General features: G+C 36.2%; 1 protein-coding gene across 1 annotated transcript in view; it reads right to left on the bottom strand.

Moving 5' to 3' along the window:
* The window catches only part of LOC110681168 (bestrophin-4-like), a 71,414-nt gene that overhangs the window by 8,511 nt on the left and 39,941 nt on the right, over positions 1-22,962 (bottom strand). The window contains 3 exon segments of the mRNA XM_021856939.1: positions 6,497-7,393; positions 12,354-12,525; positions 13,255-13,365. Of these exon segments, the coding sequence (XP_021712631.1) occupies positions 6,497-7,393; positions 12,354-12,525; positions 13,255-13,365 (1,180 nt within the window).

Raw genomic sequence — 22,962 nt, 5'->3', positions numbered from 1 at the left:
TTAAATGTTCATTTTACCTGCACTATGTGGGTAAAATGAATAGCGGTTGGTGGTAAAATGAACATCATGCAAAAAACGTGAGGCAAACTAATATTTTTAAAAATTTTCGCTGCATTCCCGAAAATATATCTATAAATAATTGTAACCCATTCAATAAGAAATGTAAAAGTTTCAGATTTTGACATCACATCACAACGATATTCCCATCACTGAAAAAACTAAAGACCTCCGAGCCAAAAGTTACGTCAGCTCCAATTTTCAAACGTGGTTTTCTAAAATCTTAGTTTTCGTTGATATTTTCACTTCAATTGACCTCCGTATCAATCCGAACACTCAGATTTATACTCTAAACCGTCCGTGCGTGATAAAGATTCATTGAAATTTGTTTTTTCTCAGTAAAAGGCACGGTGTTCATTTTACCACCCCTGTTCATTTTACCACCACTTCCCCTATCGATGGGAGCGTGAAAACTTGTGACATTCATGTGTAGGTACTAGGGTAGGTGTACCAATTATGGATGCAATATGTCAACAGTAGTGATAAAAATCAAGTTGTAACTGCGTTTCTAAAACGCAAGCATGACTTGTTGGTGTCAATTACTAGTTTAAAGCCTTGCGAATCTGTTGATTTAAACAGTTTTAGTACTAAATTGATTTTAAGCTTCTAAAAATGGATTTTAAAAAGCGTTGTCTTTGTACCAATTATGGCAATAGCGTTCCTAGCATTCGACATAAAAGTGTACCAATTATGGACTATCGAATATTTGCACGAAATGAACTCAAACACAATGAAGAGCGAATGATAATGCAACGCTAATATGTAATGAAGATATCACTCATAAAATTTTCCAAAAAATTTGGGTTAAATAGATGTTAAATCAATTTTTTGCAATGGGTTCATGGGAGAAAATTAATTTTCGAAAAAGAAGTCAAAATGTAGTGTAAATGCAAATTATGATACAAAACAGCATTAATGATCTCACATTACCTTTTGAGTGCCAATTTTTAACGATAAAAGAGGGAAAATTCAAAAATCGAGTGTCGCTCTACCATGAAATTAGCATCTTCCTCCTGCGAACGTTTTCGAAGGTGTGATTGAAAAATCTTGATAATTGAGTACAAAACATGAAGATAATGCCTTACCGAACCGTCCCGTCGTGGAAGTCACCCGCGAAATAGCTTTACTTCTTTTATTTCACTGATCAAAAAATGTAAACAAACCGCCCTCCAGAGTATTGCCATAATTGGGCTCTCATACACTCTTTGTACCAGTTATCGACATAGTGGAAATAACACGATTTCCAACTTTAAACAGTAGAATTGATTGCATACCAGCTAAATTTATTCATTTGTTCTCACTAGGCAACATACATTCATCGGTTGAAACAGTTTATCAGGATGAAAACATACATTTCGTAACGGAGGTCCATTAGCCAACTGCTAAGAAGGTGACATATATGTGAGGCAAAATTTTCAAATGTTCATTTTTTCGAAGTTTATTGCACGAATGTTCTTTTCAAGGTTTAGTTACCATCAAAAACAAATAGTTTAATCATTCCTGTGAATATAAGCCATTATAGTCTAGTGAAACAATAAGAAAAATCTGTTTTTGTTCCCACTATTGCCATAATTGGTACTATAGCCATAATTGGTACTTCTACCCTACTGTATCACAGCCTACGTGATTGAAAAATACTGAATTGATACTACACATGGATGTGTGCCCACACACAGAGAACCCACTCTTGAAATGTTTGTTTGTGCTTTTAGAGTTCATCCAGCTGAAATAGCATTTTTCGAAATAACAAAAAATGTTGTTGGCAACTCGTTGCAAAACTCGATTTTTTCAGCACTCGTGTGAACCCCAGGCATTTCTAGGTCATATAAGAATACAATTTTTCAAACAATTTTCAAAAATATAGAAAAGTTTCAAAAGTCATAAAAAACTTTCCTTATTTGCTTGTTATAAGTCAAGGTTAAGGCCAAAAATAAAATCATTTTGATTTGCGTGCTACGAAAAAATATACAAAATTCCAAAGTGTACCCCGTCCAAAGGCGGTGTTGGGTATTAGAGAGTTAATATTATATAATCGTTTGAAATTTCACTTCCTATACCTTGCCGGGTAAAATTATTGACGCTTCACGCACAGAGTAAACTTTTTCCAGATGGCAGCACCGTACCTTCGTTAGAGAGAATTTGCAAAGAATGCTCTCAGTTAATAACTGTGGAAGTGCTCATAATAACACTATGCTGGGAAGCAGGCTTTGTCCCAGTATTATTATTATTTATCTTTATTTAGGTGGCTTTTCGCCCTTGGTGACTTTGCAACACTCTGTCACAGTTAGTACGTAATCCCAGAAAGGAGAAAAAGACTAAAAAAAATAATAGATTTGAATGGTAATCGAAATATGCGTATCTGTCAAAAGATAAACAAATATCCAGCAAGAATCAGCTAAAAAATCTCTAACAAGAAATTTTGAGGAATTAGAAATTTTTAAATGATGTAGGATTCTACGTAGTAATTTTCGAACGAGGACAGAGTCTACTCATCAGTTTAGTTGAGTTAATAATTAAGTATTGGCCATCCTTGCATTTTATAGCATGTGGTAAGCACAAAGATAAAGTGTATCTAAATTTGAATCATGGATCAAAACAAAATTTATCGTCAGGGCTACAAGCCGTAATATATTAGAAACGACATATAATATTACAAACATCAATAACTACTTACTATGAATATAACATAATGGAAGTGTCGGGCATGTTAGGGATTTCTAGAGGGGTTCATGCACAAATTATGTCACGCTCCAAGGGGGGAGGGGTCAAGTCTAGTGTGACAAGCCTTACAAAATTTTGGGAGGACTCATACAAAAAACGTGAAATTCCAGCGGAGATTTACAGCACGAGTAGTAGTATGTGTGGATTCATAGCTGCTTCCTAAGAATGTATGGTAGGCTTTTGAGGATTTCGTACCTAGGGATTTATAGCGGAAGTCTGTAGTTTCCTACCACATTTTTAAAGGGATTTGATGATTCCTTGTCTAAGCTTAAAAGTTTCCAAACAATCTTGAGGATTCTGATTTAGAACTTTGGATGTCTAGCAGTAGGGACTCTTAGAACTTGTGTTGAATCTTAAAGATTCTTTTAAGAATATGAGGATTCTTTAAAAACTCCTGGAATTCGTAGATGAATCCTGTAACTTTTGAGAGGTACATTTACAATTGCCAGGATCCTGAGCAGAATCATAGCAAAAATCGGGGAATCCTTGTGGGATTCTATTGATTTCTAACGAACTCTTAACAATATCCAATGCAATCTTCAACATTTTCAGCGAACTCTAGAGATTTCAGAGAGGTAAATTGTAAATTAATACTTGGTTCGTGAGGTTTTCTTACGGGAGCTTTGGGAACCATATAAGGCTCCTAAGATTTTCCTGCGAAATTTCAAGGATTCTTATTTAATTCCTTCAAATTAATTAGATTTAAATGGATTTCGATTATTGGATGTTGATAAACGGATTCCTAAGAATTTCGCTTGCTCTATAAAAGTTATCAAGTTTATCTTAAAAATACTCTGCTAAGCATGTATAGATCTCGAGGGACACATGCGGGATCGTTTTAGAAAAGTTTTCCTAAACACTATTTCACAAAAAGTTGGGGTTATAGGGTTATGTCGCGGACAAACAGACGAATTGAGTTGTTATATGCGTTACTAGGGTGGTTCAAAATATCGTTATTGATCCACTACGCTCATTCGATTTTAAATAAAATTCTGAATATCCTCTCAAAATTTGAACTTATTTGGATGAAAACTGAAGCTGATCAAGCTGTTCAAAGTTTGTATGGGAATACCGTTTTGATTCATATTACGGACACTTAAGGCCGCGGTGAAGTATAACCGAGCAAAAAGCACATAAATTAACACTTTCTGTATGATACCTCTGCATTATCAAGCTTCAAACACACTTAACATTCGAATGGTGAATGAAGATTTGGGTTTCGCAGCTCAAATAACCTAAAATAAAAAGAAATTAATGTTTTTTCCATGATTTTTATTCCGGACGCAAACTCACTTTTGCTTCAAATTGCGGTCATTTTGATTCGAATTCCGGACAGCACACGAAAACCAAAATTAAACTAGTAAAATTACACATTGAACGGCTGAGGGCGTTAGAAGAACGTCAAAACTAAATGCGTATAATAATTTTTCATGGCTTGCTATGGAAAATGTTTATTAAAACAAGCCTGAAAGTTGGGAACTTTTGAACGGGAAATTTTGAAACATTTCAAGTGAAACCTTTCCCATACAAAGATGAGTGTCCGGAATTAAAAGCTGTCCGGAATTTGAATCAAAACGGTAACTATGGAAAACAAGCCAGTGATGCATTTGAACGCGTTCAGTTCGCGTTCCAGTTCATTTTGTTGAACGCAGCGATCAAGTAGGCTTGAACATTGAGCAATTCAAAAATATGAACCCGTGCGAGCCGAAAAATGGACGCGATCAGTTTTGAATGATTTACGACAAAATCTAGGACAATGTTGTAATTTTGATATTCATAATGGACCTATGCACGGGTTCACTATTTGACGTTTGAGCGGTGCCGTGTTATTTACGTGATCATGGCAACGAGTGAATTCGGCACCGCTCAAACGTCAAATTAGTGAACTCGTGCATCGATCCATATCGACGGCTGTATGATTTCTATATTCATAATGAATTACGGCAGTTGATAGTTTCATTTCTCAAGTGGAAGCTCCAATCATTATTGTGAGCTGAACGGGACGTTCTTGAGCAACGGCAAGCCCTTGCTCGTAAGTTCATTGACTACTACGTTCAAGAGCAAATTTGGCTCGGGCTCCGTTCACTTTTGGCTCGCGTTCAGTTCAAAATGCACCACTGAAACAAGCAAATCGTTCAATCGATTATAGTTTTTATTCAAGTGACCTTGAGGATTAGTACTATGTTGTTAGTTAGATGCATTCATCGGCTACAACTTTTCCCATAGTAATTCCCATACAAACTTTGAACGGCTTGTACAGTCTCAGTTTTCATCCAAATGAGCTCAAATTTTGACAAGAAACTCAGAATTTGACCTATAATCGAATGAGCGATGCGAAGAGCAAAGCAACATTTGGAACTATCCTAATCCTGCTGGAAAAAATTACCCCACTGAGACAGGACCTGATGCTCAGCTTGTGTTCTAAGATCACTTCCACAGTTAAATAACTGAGAGCTTTCTTAGTTAAAGTTGCAATTTATGTTTTTTTTTCATATTTCAAATTTATATATCTTGTGACAGGCACGATGATTCTCTATACATAGGGATGCCGAGAAAATTTTCATTATGAAATGATTCTGGACCGACCGGGAATCATAAAGAGACACCTTCAGCATGGCTTAGTTTGTAACCGCTACCACGAGGCGTTCTGTCTGTTACAAGACTGTAGGAGTTATAGGATTATTTGTTTACTAAAGGCTAAGTTGTTATGTCTGTCTTGAAATAACTAAATGTTAGGGTTATATCTTTACAACATATTAGGGAGATGTAGCAAAGTTATATGCTAATAAAGAGGACGATAATTAGTAACAGAGCAAACCTTGAAGCTTGTCCATATAATGAATTATCTTCGGACTTTCCTAAATGTGTATCCACTCTTCCTCCCATTTGGTCTTGTTAGTCGATTGTTATCTGTACGAGCCATTGTTAACGACGCGGAATGTCCAATATGCTGAAGCCTTCCACCACGCGTTGTACTATGTACACATCCATTCGTATTTTTATCGGTATCAATCATGATTCTGTTTATCACTTCGAGAGCATTCTCATGTCACCAAATCTAGATAAGTACGTGTGTTCGTTGTGTTTTTAGTAAGAAATGCGTTTGTGTAATCTTTGAGTGCAGTTTTTGAAAGTCTGTGCAATTACTAAGTGTGCATCAACAGAAAAGATAGTTTTGTGAAATGGATTGTAAAGTGTTTATGTTTCGGGTCTTCAAAGGAAAAGTAAGTGTACTTAAGTGCTACAAATTGAGATTCATGTTTTTTTGATAATCCACCAGATTAGTAAGCGAGTGCTCGAAAGTGTTTTCATCTTACGAATGGCGCAGTTCTTTTTGATGATTTTCCAATGTTCTTCTTAGCTAAAATAAAACAAGGTGTAGATAATTAAATGCAATGCAAATGGACAAGACAGATAATTATAATCAAAAAGCTGCATTCTACAGACAGGTTGAATCGCCAGATATGTTTCTAATTCTATGGGGAAATGCAGTTATCACAGGATTTTAATTCTTCCACCGGTAAGGTTAAGGATTTAATCGTTAATTTTGATCCGTTATTGTAGAGAATACGCAATTTGTCTATAAAAAGCTTGCTTCTACAATCGCCGAAGGCAAGCTCATATATATCCAATAACATTCTCAACCAACGAATCGTATAGAAAATAATTGAAAGGAAATGTTAAACTTATGGAGTTGTTCCAGCACTCGTTCGCTAACCTCGTCGTCTAGCATTCCCTGCTGTTCAGGGAATGTGTAGTCAACATTTTGACTCTTTTTACCGACCATTTCGTCCACCCGCACCGACGATGGTACCACTGATATCACTTCGGCCTGTTTCCGATTGACCGTAATATTGTCGGTAGATGGTGCCGGTGGTTCTTCCTTAATCTCAGCTGATGCCACCGTATGGGGCAACTCTGCCGGGAAGCCTTCCTCCCAGTATTGATCCTTCACCAACGTTGGATGTTCGTGGTGCATTTCGTCCACAATCAGATACGAAACCTGAACGTTTCGATCGATCATCCAGTTCACTTCGAAATCGTCATCATCCTCACCGAATGGATTGATCAGCGATTCGGCCACTTTAAGCCATCCCATGTAGAAGAAAAACTGCAGCGTTGTGAATATGGGGAAGTATTGGTCGATTCTGGTCACAACCCCTGTGACGTTTTCCTTCGACGACACCCATTGCTGTCCCATAACCGAAAACAGAAAGTAGGAGTAAACGGCCAGCGTCACCACTTGAGTATACACCAAAGGAACACTGATGGTGTCGTAGGAGATCAGCAAGCCGCACTGTCCCCGGAATTTGTTCAGCTCGTCGATGATCGTCTTGACGGCGAAATCATCTCGGCAACGACCTTCCTTCCGCGCCCTGGTCACAATACTAGCGGCCCATACGATCGGCAGCCAGTGTTTGGAGTGTCGAGGAAACTTTTGGTTCAGATCGTGCATGATCTTATGTTCGTTCTCGTTGAGCAAACCGGCCTCGACCAGGTGATCAATCGTGGGAAACCGCTTCTTCACTCGGGGCGAAATGTTCGTTAACACCATGGTGAAGCACAAGCACACATATCGCATGATCGTCCGACGCATCACGCGACCTCGTTCATCCTGTGGAATCGGAAAAGATAAAAATGAGTTAGGACTACAAATTCGAAACTGATAAATGTATGGAAATTGAAACAAAAAAAAGAATTGCCTCTAATTATGTTGTCTTTTTTCTATACATTAGCATTGAACAAGTCGCACTATTTCAAAGGGTCATACTGTAAATAAAAACTTTCGAGAATTGTTCTTAATAAGATTCTTGAGGAATACATTTTGGTTTGGTGTCGATAGATATCTTTGTTGCAAAATTATAGCATATAAATCACAAAATACAACAGCGCGACAGCCCGAAGGCTAATAACTGTAGAAGTGCTCATTGAACATTAAGCTGAGAAGCAGGCTCTGTCCCATTGAGGACGTAATGCCAATAAGAAAAAGACATTAGATAATTTAACGCGAAAAATAATTACTACTATTTCAAATGGCTAATATGTTCATCAGTGGTTTTCCTTTTTTAGCAAAAGGGCTTCTAGGTACCGTCAAACGGGGTAACTTGCAACAATTTTCAACTCCAAAGCTATATGGATGGAAAATTTATCGATACAGATTAGCCAAAAACCATCTGGTACCCTAATCGCCACGTAAAGAATACCACATGGTATCATTTTTTTCAGTATTCAATTTTCTGGGATAAGGAGAGACGAAAATTTACGTTTTTAATGCTACCCCTGATGTGGGGTAACATGCAACACACAGTGCTACACTATTAAAAACTTAACCTATATCGTGTTAGTATGATCATTGGATAATTTTCTGCAGTAGTAGCATGACAATAATCAGAAACAAGCTACTCTACTCTTAGAAAATAAATTATTATTGATTGAATTATGAGTAATAAATCAATTCCTTTGAAAACTTCATTGGCATTGCGTAGGGTGTTCACACGGGGAAAATTTAGTTATAATAAATCTTGAAGATATTGGAAAGTCATTGAAACGTTTAAATCAAAGCGACGTATCACATATGGATATGTATGTCTTAAAATGGTATCTGTTGGTGTTTTGACATAACTTTCATCCTATTTTATGCGCTAAGTTCTCAATGGCAGATCTGGAAGTTAATTTGTACACAGATTTTCAAAATTATTCATTATTTTCATGAAAAAAATAGAACTAAATCTAATATTGTTATTTATGTAAATTTCCTAATATTTAGTACTAAACGTATATTGAATTGATTGAGCTGCAAATTTAATGTTGCTCAACGAAATCAACATAAATGTCCAACCTCGTGCTCTCAGGAACAGGTCTATGCTGCGACTGCCGCTTCAGCGAACAAACTACAGCACTCACGGTGCTATCAATGGCATGCAGCGAGTATTCAACAGAGTAGCCACTTTGTTTGACTTCAATTTGTCCCGTCATTCGCTCCGTACGAGATTTAGTTCGTTTTTTTCAAGTGCTTCCTAATTTGTCCGTTCTTGTAAGCTATTGTTTGTGAAAGTTATTAGTGTTGACATGTTCATTTGTTGAATGTTTTAAAACGTGTACTATTAGATTTTAAGTTTTATCATTGGGGCTTTAATTAGCCCGTTGACTAATAATAATAATAATAATAAACAAATATATGTTCAATTTGGCCTTTTCATGTATTTTCGATGACAAACGGCAAGACATGTCAAACCAGGCTAGACAATCGTCATCATCAAATGGGAAAAGTCGGCGACGAAACTAAAAGAAGCATCGTCATCGTCACTCAACCAACGTCGGATGACGATTTGCCGCAAAGATCCGATCACATAAGCACGATCCACCTCGGGATGGATTTGGTGAGCTGTCTAGTTGTTGCAGATGAACACTTATCGTGTAGCGCGACATCATCATTGCCACCAAGATCGCAACTCACCAGAAAAACAATAGGTATAATTAACAACTGCCCTATAGGCTTGGCGTCATGACGAACAAATACGATTCCTTCGTTACCGGCGAATCTTCGTTCGGAAGCACTGAGCCGACTAAAACTATGAATCGTGTCTTCGACAGATTAAGAGCTTTTTTTTGAAAAAATAAAACAAAAACAAAGTAACAAAACACGGCTGGAATCGAACAAACGATCTCTGAATTGTCAACTCCACGCGATTACCAAGAGAGCTATTATATAATCATGAGGAGAGCGGGTTCATTTGCCAATACAAGCAATTATGTGATGGCATTCGTTGGTTGGTGCGAAGCAAGCGAATATTCAGTAAACGCCTTCTTCTTGTGTGTAAGGGTAGCAAGCGGAATTAAGAAAAATTTGCTCGTTGACGATTTTGGATTGAAGTTAGTCTTGCATTCTTTCGTCGATGACGAGACGATGACCTGCCAGAGTTATTATACTGGATGAAGATGTCTTTTTTTATTTCGTCATCGTACTGTGACGAATCTGACGATTGCCTGCCCTGTATCAAACACTTGAGATCGAAACTGCTGTTGCAAGCTACCCCACAAGGGTAGTCAAAATCGTTTTTGATTTTTTATAGTGTTTAAGTATCAAAACTTTTATATTATCAATTTGTACACTACTAAGTACTGTAACTTATAGCAAATACCTCGAATCACATATTTCTACCGTAATAATTAATTAATTCATATTCTACGTATTAATTCATATTCTACCGTATTAATTAATTAATTCAAACATTAAAAAAACCGCATTGATAAAAAATGTGATTAATTTTCTCTAGAGCTTTTCTCCGAAATTTTATTGGTATTCAGTTTGGAACTCTTTCAATAACCCATATTCGACACAGGAAAATCTACATCAGGTCATCGCTTCATTGAATATTTTTTCATTTGAAGTGACATTGAAAATACTTTGAAAAATTCGTAGATATTATTATTAAGCCATTTTACGAGACATTTCGGAACAGCTGATCGCCGCAACGGCGTCAATTGACAGGAGACCTGGGATTAAATCCAGCGTGATTTTTAACAACGCCTCATCTTACCGAACGGGGACATGGAGAAAATGACCAAAAAGAGATCCAAAAATGTTCGTTACTGCAACATTACACCTAGTTGTTGTATCAGCTACCTCTTTGTTACCCATATTGCACATAAGAAGGGATTTTTGTGATCAGAAATATTTTAATGATGATTGAATTCTCCCAGGTCTCCTGTCATTTGACCAGCTTCGTAAAATGGCTCATTGTTAAATCTATATTGCCCCTATTCGCATAACAGTCCCATGTTCTATAAGAGGAGATCCCAAAGTACCGGACACCTAAGCCGCTAAATTCGTTATTCAAAAACAATTAATTTTATACGGTCTTGGTGCCTATTTATGATAAATATTATCGTTTTTGTAGCGTACAAGAATAAATTTGACAATATAAATATGAATTTTGACATTGCATTTTGATGATGTATTTCACCAAATTGCCAAATTGATCAATATTAAAAGGTGGCACCCAATATCGGACACGATCTGGAAATGCCTCGAAATATGTAAATTTGTACATCATTAAATGTTTTTACCCTAGGATTCATATTTTACTGCCAAATTCGATGAATTTGCAACATTCACTAGAGTAATTTGAGTTTTACTTAGTGTGCAAGAGGTTTATCAAAAATCCTCTTTCATATATGATGCAAAAGAGCACACTTTACGTGTTGTTCTGATATTTTTTTTTGCATCTTTGATATCATGATCAATAAAATCCCTGAAAAATGAATATATTTGAAGACCATTGGTGCAAAAATTACAAAGATATCATGTAACAAATGAAGCTGTCCGAAACTGGGGGACAGTAGGTGCTAGATCAAAATTGTAGGTTGACCATATTTAGTTCAAATATCATTCAAAATACATTCTTATTTTTAATTTATGATGGCTTTCCATTATTCCTGAGAGATCAAAATTATTTTTCCTTATTCAAAATCATTATTTGATATGTTCAAATTTAAGGCGATACGTCAACTTTTCATCGGTTTTCAAACATCTTTGTTGTTTTTTTTTTCCAAAAAAGCGTGACCTGGGAGAATTCAATCATCGTCATCAGTTTTCGCGATGCTAATGGTTGATGACTGTGCGCATTTCTAGCGTAGCTTTTCATCCAGGCAAAAACATAAATGTAGAAAAATTATTAAAATATTTCTGATCATAAAAGTGCCTTTTTATGTGCAGTATGGGTAACAAAGAGGTAGCTGATACAATAACTAGGTATAATGTCACAGCAACGAACATTCTTGGATCTCTTTTTTGTCATTTTCTTCATGTTCCCGTTTGGTAAAATGAGGCGTTGTTAAAAAACACGCTGGATTTTATCCCAGGTCTCCTGTCAATTGACGCCGTTGCGGCGATCAGCTGTTCCGAAACGTCTCGTAAAATGGCTCATAACGTTTTTTTTTTTTTGAGGATCCAAAACATCAGGGTTTGATAGTTCCATAGTTAATAGTCATTAAACTAGAGATGGACGATTCACACATAAATTAACAATGATATCGATTTTCAAGATATGATTCAATCAATCAATTCACGGAGACAGCAGTACTTCAAAGCGTCCGGTTATTTTTCGTCGTCTGCTTCTAACTAACAACCGTGTAATATCGATAGCTTCACTTCCACCCAGCATGGCGCCAGACGGACTGTTGAATGCTTCGTTTACCCAACCCGTTTCCTAGTTGGGGTAGTCAGCTCTGGTCATACCGGGCTTGGTTGGAAGAGAACGTGGTATTGTGGGTGGATGATTTGATCGTACACGCAAATATGTCGGTCGCTGAATCATTAAAAATTAGAGTTGACTGAAATACTCTTAAGGTTGTTCAAAACGTGATTCCTTTCCATTCTCTATTTTAATGGTCAAACAGATGTTTTTCAGTTTATTTTAAAATCAATATACTGTTTGTAAGTACAGTGGAATTGCTGAAACAGGTGTTGTCCGCTTGGGATTTTGCCAGCCATGATTACAAGCTTAATACCGAGATGTCATAACTTCCGATTCAAGCTGAAAATTACAACAATGACTTGCGCGTGCACTTACCTGTCCGTGAATATTGGCACTGACGAATACTGCTATCGGGTCCGGCCAGGGTATACTGGTGTACTGGTTCCACCATCGAGTCATTACGATGGTGACGTAGAAACCAAGCACGAACGATAGTGGAATTAGATTACTATAGGTGGCACAATATTGAGCGATGTCTTCGAAAATCCTGCAAATATGGTACAAAAATGAATACTTTTTCTAATCTGTTAATATTTTTGGATTTTGTTTTTATTACTATTCAGGATAAAATGGTGGCATCTTAACATGTCAGCTTTTAGCTAAAGTATAGTAGCTCCCACAAGCATCGCCAGTGAAAGCATGCCTGTTTATTATTATTATTTATATTTATTACCGTGCCTTTTCGCCATGGGCGAGTATACTGTACTATGAGCGTGGGTTTTAAATGTGCTCTGTCCTCAACGAACGTTGCGATCACTCTTGAATTGTAATGTACTAACAATGACTGGCTAAAAAAGCCATATCGAAGAAAATAAAAATACATATTCAGTGCTTTCGTTTAAAAGTCATAATTCATTAAAATCCATCTCTATACTACCTTTGTTAATCCTACACTCAATAAAGTACTTTGCCACGCTTTGAGTTGAGTTTTATCTAAAGTAAACGGAACTAAGGAAAGGTTTCGTATAGTGTTATCAGGTCGTTTAAATCCTTATCAGTGGAGCATCAAACCTTAAACTAATAATGTAAGCGCCACTGTAACTGTAACTAGGTATAACTTATATTGTACAGCTGGATCATAGAAAGAGTAAAAATGGCTGAAAATTTCAATGGCTTTCAAGGTAACTACGCAATCACGATAAGCCATATTTTATTGATCAATTTCTACTGGATTTATCTTAATGATGCGATTGAAATCGTAATGGATATTACTTACTTTTTCTGGTACTCATCTAGAACTAGTCGATAAGTTATGTTGAGAATATAATACAACAGTAGAAAACAGGTTAGGTCCAGCCAAACCAGCTTATAAATACTGCCACGCCATCTGAAAGGTAAGAAGACGAAAATTTAGTTATGATGATTCAGAAAATAAATAGATGAATGTGTAACAAATTTTGTGACTACTCTTTATTAAAATTTAAAGTAACTTGATTCAGTATTGAATATTTTTGTTTTCGAAAGAGGGACGGGTGGTTCCAAAATCTGAAAAAATGTGCTTACTTAATTCTTAAAAGAGCTTAAAGCAGATATGCTCAGTTATAGGTGATGATTTATCAAGAATAATAAAACTGTTTCGCAGTATTGCTACTGAAACAAGAATAGACTCTTAAGAAATTATTCGAAGCGATAGGTAACTGGTGGAAAATTCCTTTGAATTACTATCGTTTTTATCACAGAATTTACGAAGTCTGAATGGAAAAAGGACAAAGGCTCTTCGTGAAAAATAGCCGCAAAAATGAACATAGGACCCTAAGCTGAGAAGCATGCTCTATTTCCTGGGATGTAATGTCAGAAAGAAAAAGAGGATGATGCATATAATTTAAATCACCAAGAATGATCAGGTCAACGGCTGTGTATATCTACATAAAAAATCGATTATTTCCAGCCGGTAGGGTCGTTGGGGAATCGCGTGACCAAAACTTGCAACTCCTTCGTGAACTGGCAAGTGCTACTAACATCATCGCCCATTGGTGTGATGGGAAATAGTTCACACGAATCTCTTTCCTTTGAATAGGGAATCGCAAAATCAGCATGGTCGTAACAGTGTCGTCTCTTTGTAGGTAGTAGTATTACACTACGCCACGGCCAATGAAATGAAAAGTGAATCGACAGAAGTTCCATTCACAACAAAGACCGTGATTTAGTAGGAACGATAATGAAAACGATCATAGCTGCCTATTTGCCTTTTCAATGCTCTGGGCAGCAAGTTAATTTGCTCCAAACTGACTTGCGTAAATTGACTCGCAATAAGTCAAAATTTTTTGTCATTGGTGACTTTAATGCCAAACATCGGTCATGGAATAATTCTCAAAGTAATTCCAACGGCAGAATTTTATTTGATGAGTGCTCTTCAGGATATTTCTCAATTCAATACCCTGATAGCCCCACATGTTTTTCCTCTTCTAGAAATCCATCTACGATTGATTTGGTCTTAACCGACTCTAGTCATCTTTGTAGCCAACTGATTACTCATGCTGATTTTGATTCTGATCATGTCCCTGTTACATTTCAAATATCCCATGAAGCGATTCTCAATCCTATCAGCTCCACTTTCAATTATTTACGAGCTGACTGGAATATATATAAAACGTATGTTGACTCCAATCTTGATGTTAACATTTCTTTAGAAACTAAACTTGATATTGACAATGCTCTTGAAACTTTAACAAATTCCATTGTTGAAGCCCGGAGCATTGCAATTCCAAAATGTGAAGTAAAATTTGAATCCGTGATTATAGACGATGATCTTAAACTCTTGATCCGTCTTAAAAACGTGAGGAGAAGGCAATTTCAACGCACTCGCGATCCTGCTTTGAAAATTATATGGCAAGATTTGCAGAAAGAAATCAAGAAACGTTTTGCTCAATTAAGAAACAAAAATTTTGAAAATAAAATTTCTCAATTGGACCCTGGCTCTAAGCCCTTTTGGAAATTATCGAAAATCTTGAAAAAACCTCAGAAGCCAATACCGGCATTGAAAGAGGAAAACAAATTATTACTAACTAATTGCGAAAAAGCTCAAAAACTTGCTATGCAGTTTGAAAGTGCGCACAATTTTAATTTAAGACTTACTAGTCCAATTGAAAATGAAGTTACTCAGGTGTTCACAAATATTCTCAATCAAGAGAACGTTTTCGAAAATGCCTGGGAGACTGATTTGGAAGAAGTGAGAACTATTATTAAAAAATTCAAAAACATGAAAGCTCCTGGCGATGATGGAATTTTCTACATCCTCATCAAGAAACTTCCAGAAAGTAGCTTATCATTTTTAGTTGATATATTTAACAAATGTTTTCAATTAGCATATTTTCCTGACAAATGGAAAAATGCTAAGGTTGTTCCAATTTTAAAACCAGACAAAAATCCTGCAGAAGCTTCTAGCTATCGTCCAATCAGTTTGCTTTCCTCCATCAGTAAACTTTTTGAAAAGGTTATTTTGAACAGAATGATGGCTCACATCAACGAAAATTCAATTTTTGCCAATGAACAGTTCGGATTCCGCCATGGACATTCGACCACTCATCAACTTTTACGTGTAACAAATTTGATCCGTTCCAACAAATCTGAAGGCTATTCTACTGGTCTTGCTCTTCTAGACATAGAAAAAGCATTCGACAGTGTTTGGCATGAAGGTTTGATTGTAAAATTAAAAAACTTTAATTTTCCAACATACATTGTTAGAATAATTCAAAGTTATCTGTCAAATCGTACACTTCAGGTTAATTATCAGAACTCCAGATCTGAAAAACTTCCTGTAAGAGCTGGTGTTCCTCAAGGCAGCATTTTGGGACCAATATTATACAATATTTTCACATCTGACTTACCTGAGCTACCTCAGGGATGTCAAAAATCTTTGTTTGCGGATGACACAGGCCTCTCCGCCAAAGGACGAAGCCTGCGTGTCATCTGTAGTCGATTGCAAAAAAGTTTGGATATTTTTTCTTCATACTTGCAAAAATGGAAGATTTCTCCTAATGCTTCCAAAACTCAACTAGGGAGTCGATGCCGGTTATGGACCCTTTGCGTATTATGGACCCCCAACAGAAAAACATAAAATTAACACTCAAAGCAACCTTATTCCTATGAAAATCCACCGGGGGAACTTCGATTGCATTGTTAGTCAGCAGTTTCAGGCAAAATATTTGGTTTGAGGCGCATAAATACAGATATTTGAACAGTTTTGTAAATGAAACCACACAAGAGGGTCCATAATACGCATTTCCAGGTGGGTCCATAATAGGCACGTCGGCAGCGAGCCAGATTACATGGGAATCAAATGGAGGGTCCATAATACGCAACGTCAAATTTGTAAACAATCCTATTATGGACCCCGGGAGGGTCCATAATAGGCATTCGGACAACAGTTTTCCAAATGCATATTTCTCTGGGAAAATCGTATGATTTTGTATGTTGCATGGGCGTACTGTGAAGTAAAGACATTGAACTTGTTATTAGCCTCCACAAAACTTATATCCGCCTGAGATATAATTGCGGAAAGGCGTCGAGAATGAATTTCAGCTACTAAGGGGTCCATTACTAGCATTGACACCCTAATAATATTCCCACATAAACCAAAAGCTCTTTATTTGAAACCTTCAAGTAGACATGTTGTCACGATGAGAGGGGTTCCAATAAATTGGTCAGATGAAGTTAAGTATCTAGGGCTCATGCTAGATAAGAATTTAACTTTCAAAAATCACATTGAGGGCATTCAAGCCAAATGTAATAAATATGTAAAATGTCTCTATCCCCTTATTAATAGAAAATCAAAACTTTGTCTTAAGAACAAGCTGTTGATATTCAAACAAATTTTCAGGCCAGCCATGTTGTATGCTGTACCAATATGGACTAGCTGTTGTAATACCAGGAAGAAAGCTCTGCAGAGAATTCAAAATAAAATTTTGAAAATGATTCTGAGGCTTCCTCCCTGGTATAGTACCAATGAGTTACATAGAATATCCAATGTTGAAACATTGGAACAAATGTCAAATACAATCATTAATAATTTCAGGCAAAAATCGTTACAATCTTCTATTGCCACGATTAATGCGTTATATGTTTAGGTTAAGTTAGGTTAAGTATATTCAAAGCGTTTTTTTTTCTCTTATAAGCAGGTGAAATCAACTCACCTGTAAAAAAACTGAACTGCTACGGCAAATGAAATGTAATATGTTGTTAACAAAATGTTAATTAAATCTTAAATTTGTTTTACCAAATTAGGATGATAGTGTTGTCAAATAACACAGAACACCTAGATATAAGAAATGAATGTAATGTTGAGAATGATACTAATAAAGAAATTAAAAAAAAAAAAAAAAAAAAAAAAAAAAAAAAAAAAAAAAAAAAAAAAAAAAAAAATGAAAACGATGAGTTCGCTGATAATGATTTGTAAACGTACGGAAAGAATTTTGTTGATCAGTACAATGTTTTGTTTCATGTGAATGGATCATGAATCTTATTAAAGTTAATGATACAATCCTAGGAAATTTCGAATCAAGATTTGATATGCCATGAACCATCCGTCATGTAAATAATGGCAGGTGTATGATAAGATAAGTGAAAGCGATTACAAAAGTCGAAATCAGTGTTTTTTATTTAGCACCTCTTGCGTCAAGGTTAGGTGACACTTTGGCGAACGTGTACCTACATGCACATAAATTATTCCGGTTGGTTCTTCGACGAACAATCATGACTCATCAACCCATTTCGGGAGATGATCGATGCGTAATGGAAGGTTACTTTACTTCACACATCGAATCACCCATGACCTCCCTCTGTCTTTTTCTATTGAATGCTTTTGGTAGTGATAGCTTCAAATAAATTTGATACATTCTTTGTACATCATATGAAGTTACCAAAGATTCTGTGGAATTGCTGGCTGTATCGAGCATTTAAAAGTAGAAGATGAAAGAATTGATGTAACAGTCAACCTTAGCATTCGCAAGATAGATCCGAAGCATGATTTCAGCTGGTCTATCAGGAATTGTCTGAAAATTCATCCGGCATTAAGGGGTCTGTTTTATAAATTGAACAGATTTATGTGACTTTTCAGTACACTGTACCACGAAAGTACCCTTTAAAGGGTAAAAAAGCACCCACTTTGAAATAAACTAGTTTAACTCATAAAAAGAGTAAAGGGCCTGTACTCTTTAAAGAGTAAACGGCTTGTACGTCAGTTTAAGGAGTAAATTTTACCCATTATTCGAATTTGATTTAACTAGGATAATGGGTAAAATTTACCCCTTTTAATATTGATTAAATCTTTCAATGCGAGATATTAGTTAATTGAGAAGGAAAAATGCTGAGAAATGTAAAAGAACTTTAATAACACCAGTTAACTATATTTATTATGAAAAAAAAAACATCGAGTACAAATTGATGCGCTTTTAATCAGCACATGCATAGCTTTGAAACCAAAATAATTTGTATTCCCGGACTATGATTCATATGTGGCGCCGGAACGTCTCGAAGTCAACATGCCTATTTTTCTCAAGCTGGTGATGTTTGGTATTCCAAATCCTGATAAATCTTCCGGTGTATATCCTGCGTTCAAACCAAAATATATTATTTTATGAACCCATCCATGATATTTAAAATATATTTCGCTTAATTTACCTGCATTTCTTTGCACTTTTCAGCCAATTGGTCCTATATTCATCACATATAAACTTAAACAAATGAAACTTTTAATCCTAATGTTGAGAAACATTTGCTCTTCACGAGCTGAAGACAATTTTCACCCATTAAAGAGTATACCTTTGGAACAAGAAAATGGGCAAAAAATACTCTTTATGTGAAATTAAAAAGTACCCGTTATTCTGACAGCTCCATATATCAGAAAAAAGTGGGCATTTTTTATACATTAATGGGTACTGCCGAGTTTACAGTGTATACACTGTCGATCAAAGTAAGCATGCATATTTCAGATGTCACCCGGCGACTCCCATGGACTAATGCCCGAATTCACTAATTTGACGTTTGAGCGGTGCTAAATTCACTCATTTCCATAGGCCTTTTCATGTGACAGATCCGTCTATGCATTTGTTTACATCGGTGGAGGACCGGTGCTAACACGGGCCTGTCATTTTCATAGAAGAACTGTCAAAGTGCTTCCCGATCAGCTGATTTGAGACGTCATGTGAATAGGCCTATGGTCACATACATAACATCCCGAAGAGGAAAGAATAACTCGCCATAACTTATGCATACCATAATTTGGTATCATACCATAATTAGGTATTGTTCAGTTGTCAATACCTCATTTTGGTATTGTAATGGTATTTGAAAAAAATGTTTAAAACAATTAAAAATACTTCATTCTGGTATTCGATAGCTATTGAGGACTGCTGGAGGCATTGAACTACTATTGAAAAAAATCACTTTTACATGAAAACCCATCAAGTGTTATATAGGTATTACAATACCTGATCCAATTATCAGCTTGGTATTTGTAGAATATGCGGAAGGTATTATTTGAGGTATATTACCTCTTATGCAGGGCTCATTCATACCTCATTCAGGTTGTAAGTATTGGAAATTATCTGGTATGGAATACCTCAATTTGGTATTCAGCAATGTTGCTGAACAACGATCGGAAACGCGAGGCACGATGAATTTTCAGAATCTGCGAATAAACACAAACAACCGTTCGGGCGCTACATTCGTTCGTGTTTCATTTTCGGATCACTGTTTCTCCTGACGCTATTATCGGGTGATTTTCCATCGCTCAGTAATGTGAACGGTACACTGTACCACGAAAGTACCCTTTAAAGGGTAAAAAAGCACCCACTTTGAAATAAACTAGTTTAACTGATAAAAAGAGTAAAGGGCCTGTACTCTTTAAAGAGTAAACGGCTTGTACGTCAGTTTAAGGAGTAAATTTTACCCATTATTCGAATTTGATTTAACTAGGATAATGGGTAAAATTTACCCCTTTTAATATTGATTAAATCTTTCAATGCGAGATATTAGTTAATTGAGAAGGAAAAATGCTGAGAAATGTAAAAGAACTTTAATAACACCAGTTAACTATATTTATTATGAAAAAAAAAACATCGAGTACAAATTGATGCGCTTTTAATCAGCACATGCATAGCTTTGAAACCAAAATAATTTGTATTCCCGGACTATGATTCATATGTGGCGCCGGAACGTCTCGAAGTCAACATGCCTATTTTTCTCAAGCTGGTGATGTTTGGTATTCCAAATCCTGATAAATCTTCCGGTGTATATCCTGCGTTCAAACCAAAATATATTATTTTATGAACCCATCCATGATATTTAAAATATATTTCGCTTAATTTACCTGCATTTCTTTGCACTTTTCAGCCAATTGGTCCTATATTCATCACATATAAACTTAAACAAATGAAACTTTTAATCCTAATGTTGAGAAACATTTGCTCTTCACGAGCTGAAGACAATTTTCACCCATTAAAGAGTATACCTTTGGAACAAGAAAATGGGCAAAAAATACTCTTTATGTGAAATTAAAAAGTACCCGTTATTCTGACAGCTCCATATATCAGAAAAAAGTGGGCATTTTTTATACATTAATGGGTACTGCCGAGTTTACAGTGTAGACACTGTCGATCAAAGTAAGCATGCATATTTCAGATGTCACCCGGCGACTCCCATGGACTAATGCCCGAATTCACTAATTTGACGTTTGAGCGGTGCTAAATTCACTCATTTCCATGGTCACATACATAACATCCCGAAGAGGAAAGAATAACTCGCCATAACTTATGCATACCATAATTTGGTATCATACCATAATTAGGTATTGTTCAGTTGTCAATACCTCATTTTGGTATTGTAATGGTATTTGAAAAAAATGTTTAAAACAATTAAAAATACTTCATTCTGGTATTCGATAGCTATTGAGGACTGCTGGAGGCATTGAACTACTATTGAAAAAAATCACTTTTACATGAAAACCCATCAAGTGTTATATAGGTATTACAATACCTGATCCAATTATCAGCTTGGTATTTGTAGAATATGCGGAAGGTATTATTTGAGGTATATTACCTCTTATGCAGGGCTCATTCATACCTCATTCAGGTTGTAAGTATTGGAAATTATCTGGTATGGAATACCTCAATTTGGTATTCAGCAATGTTGCTGAACAACGATCGGAAACGCGAGGCACGATGAATTTTCAGAATCTGCGAATAAACACAAACAACCGTTCGGGCGCTACATTCGTTCGTGTTTCATTTTCGGATCACTGTTTCTCCTGACGCTATTATCGGGTGATTTTCCATCGCTCAGTAATGTGAACGGTACACTGTACCACGAAAGTACCCTTTAAAGGGTAAAAAAACACCCACTTTGAAATAAACTAGTTTAACTCATAAAAAGAGTAAAGGGCCTGTACTCTTTAAAGAGTAAACGGCTTGTACGTCAGTTTAAGGAGTAAATTTTACCCATTATTCGAATTTGATTTAACTAGGATAATGGGTAAAATTTACCCCTTTTAATATTGATTAAATCTTTCAATGCGAGATATTAGTTAATTGAGAAGGAAAAATGCTGAGAAATGTAAAAGAACTTTAATAACACTAGTTAACTATATTTATTATGAAAAAAAAACATCGAGTACAAATTGATGCGCTTTTAATCAGCACATGCATAGCTTTGAAACCAAAATAATTTGTATTCCCGGACTATGATTCATATGTGGCGCCGGAACGTCTCGAAGTCAACATGCCTATTTTTCTCAAGCTGGTGATGTTTGGTATTCCAAATCCTGATAAATCTTCCGGTGTATATCCTGCGTTCAAACCAAAATATATTATTTTATGAACCCATCCATGATATTTAAAATATATTTCGCTTAATTTACCTGCATTTCTTTGCACTTTTCAGCCAATTGGTCCTATATTCATCACATATAAACTTAAACAAATGAAACTTTTAATCCTAATGTTGAGAAACATTTGCTCTTCACGAGCTGAAGACAATTTTCACCCATTAAAGAGTATACCTTTGGAACAAGAAAATGGGCAAAAAATACTCTTTATGTGAAATTAAAAAGTACCCGTTATTCTGACAGCTCCATATATCAGAAAAAAGTGGGCATTTTTTATACATTAATGGGTACTGCCGAGTTTACAGTGTACGATCCAAGCTGCCTGCTCTTCGCGAAGAGCAGGAAAATATTCATTTCGATCATCTTCATGCGAGCTCGCAACAATCACGCTAAACTTGCTCCGCTCAAAAATGAGAGCCGAGCGCACAAAATTGGCCTCTTTTCGTGCAGCACAGATTCTGTGCAAAGGGGCTGTACACAGTTTTGTGCAAACGGTGGTAAACAAAACTGAATGAGTGAAATGCGCACAGAGGAGAAACGCTTGGAATGCGGAATTCACTTCCATTTTTGTTTTGTTTCTGTAAACATTAAAAAAAACATTCCAATAATAAAGTTTTTCAGAGATTTTTTCATTTAAATAGCAGAAGTGGAAGCAAATAGGGGAAAAACTTTCGCATTTGAGACCATCTTCCAGATTTTCGTTAAAAAATATCTAAAAAAACTTCCCATCTTACCAACGGCCAACTGTTTGCTGCTGCGCGGGAGATCATTGACAGTTCTGTTTCCATCGATTCCCGCACAGCCGAAGGCCAACACGTCGGCAACTCACAGAATGAGTGCGACCTACACCGAATTTTCACTCAGTCAGCCAGTTTTGCATTGGTTGCCTCATTCTGTGTAGTTTTAACACATGCGCTGCGTGGAGCTGGCTTAGCGTGGCGTGTTTGTTTGACTTTACGAGAAGAAGCAACCATGCAATGAATCACGAGAATGAACAGCGCGTGGATAAATGAATCCTACGAGTGGATAGTAGTGTGGGACAAAATTTAGATTCTCGCTCCAGTCCACTTTTTGGATTGCATTTAGGTCCCATAACAACTGTTC

Source organism: Aedes aegypti, unplaced genomic scaffold, assembly GCF_002204515.2.
Source record: "Aedes aegypti strain LVP_AGWG unplaced genomic scaffold, AaegL5.0 Primary Assembly AGWG_AaegL5_hic_scaff_502_PBJ_arrow, whole genome shotgun sequence".
Classification (NCBI taxonomy): Eukaryota; Metazoa; Arthropoda; class Insecta; order Diptera; family Culicidae; genus Aedes; species Aedes aegypti.
The sequence above is the reverse complement of the archived record's forward strand: the minus strand, read 5'-3'. Positions and strand labels throughout refer to the sequence as shown.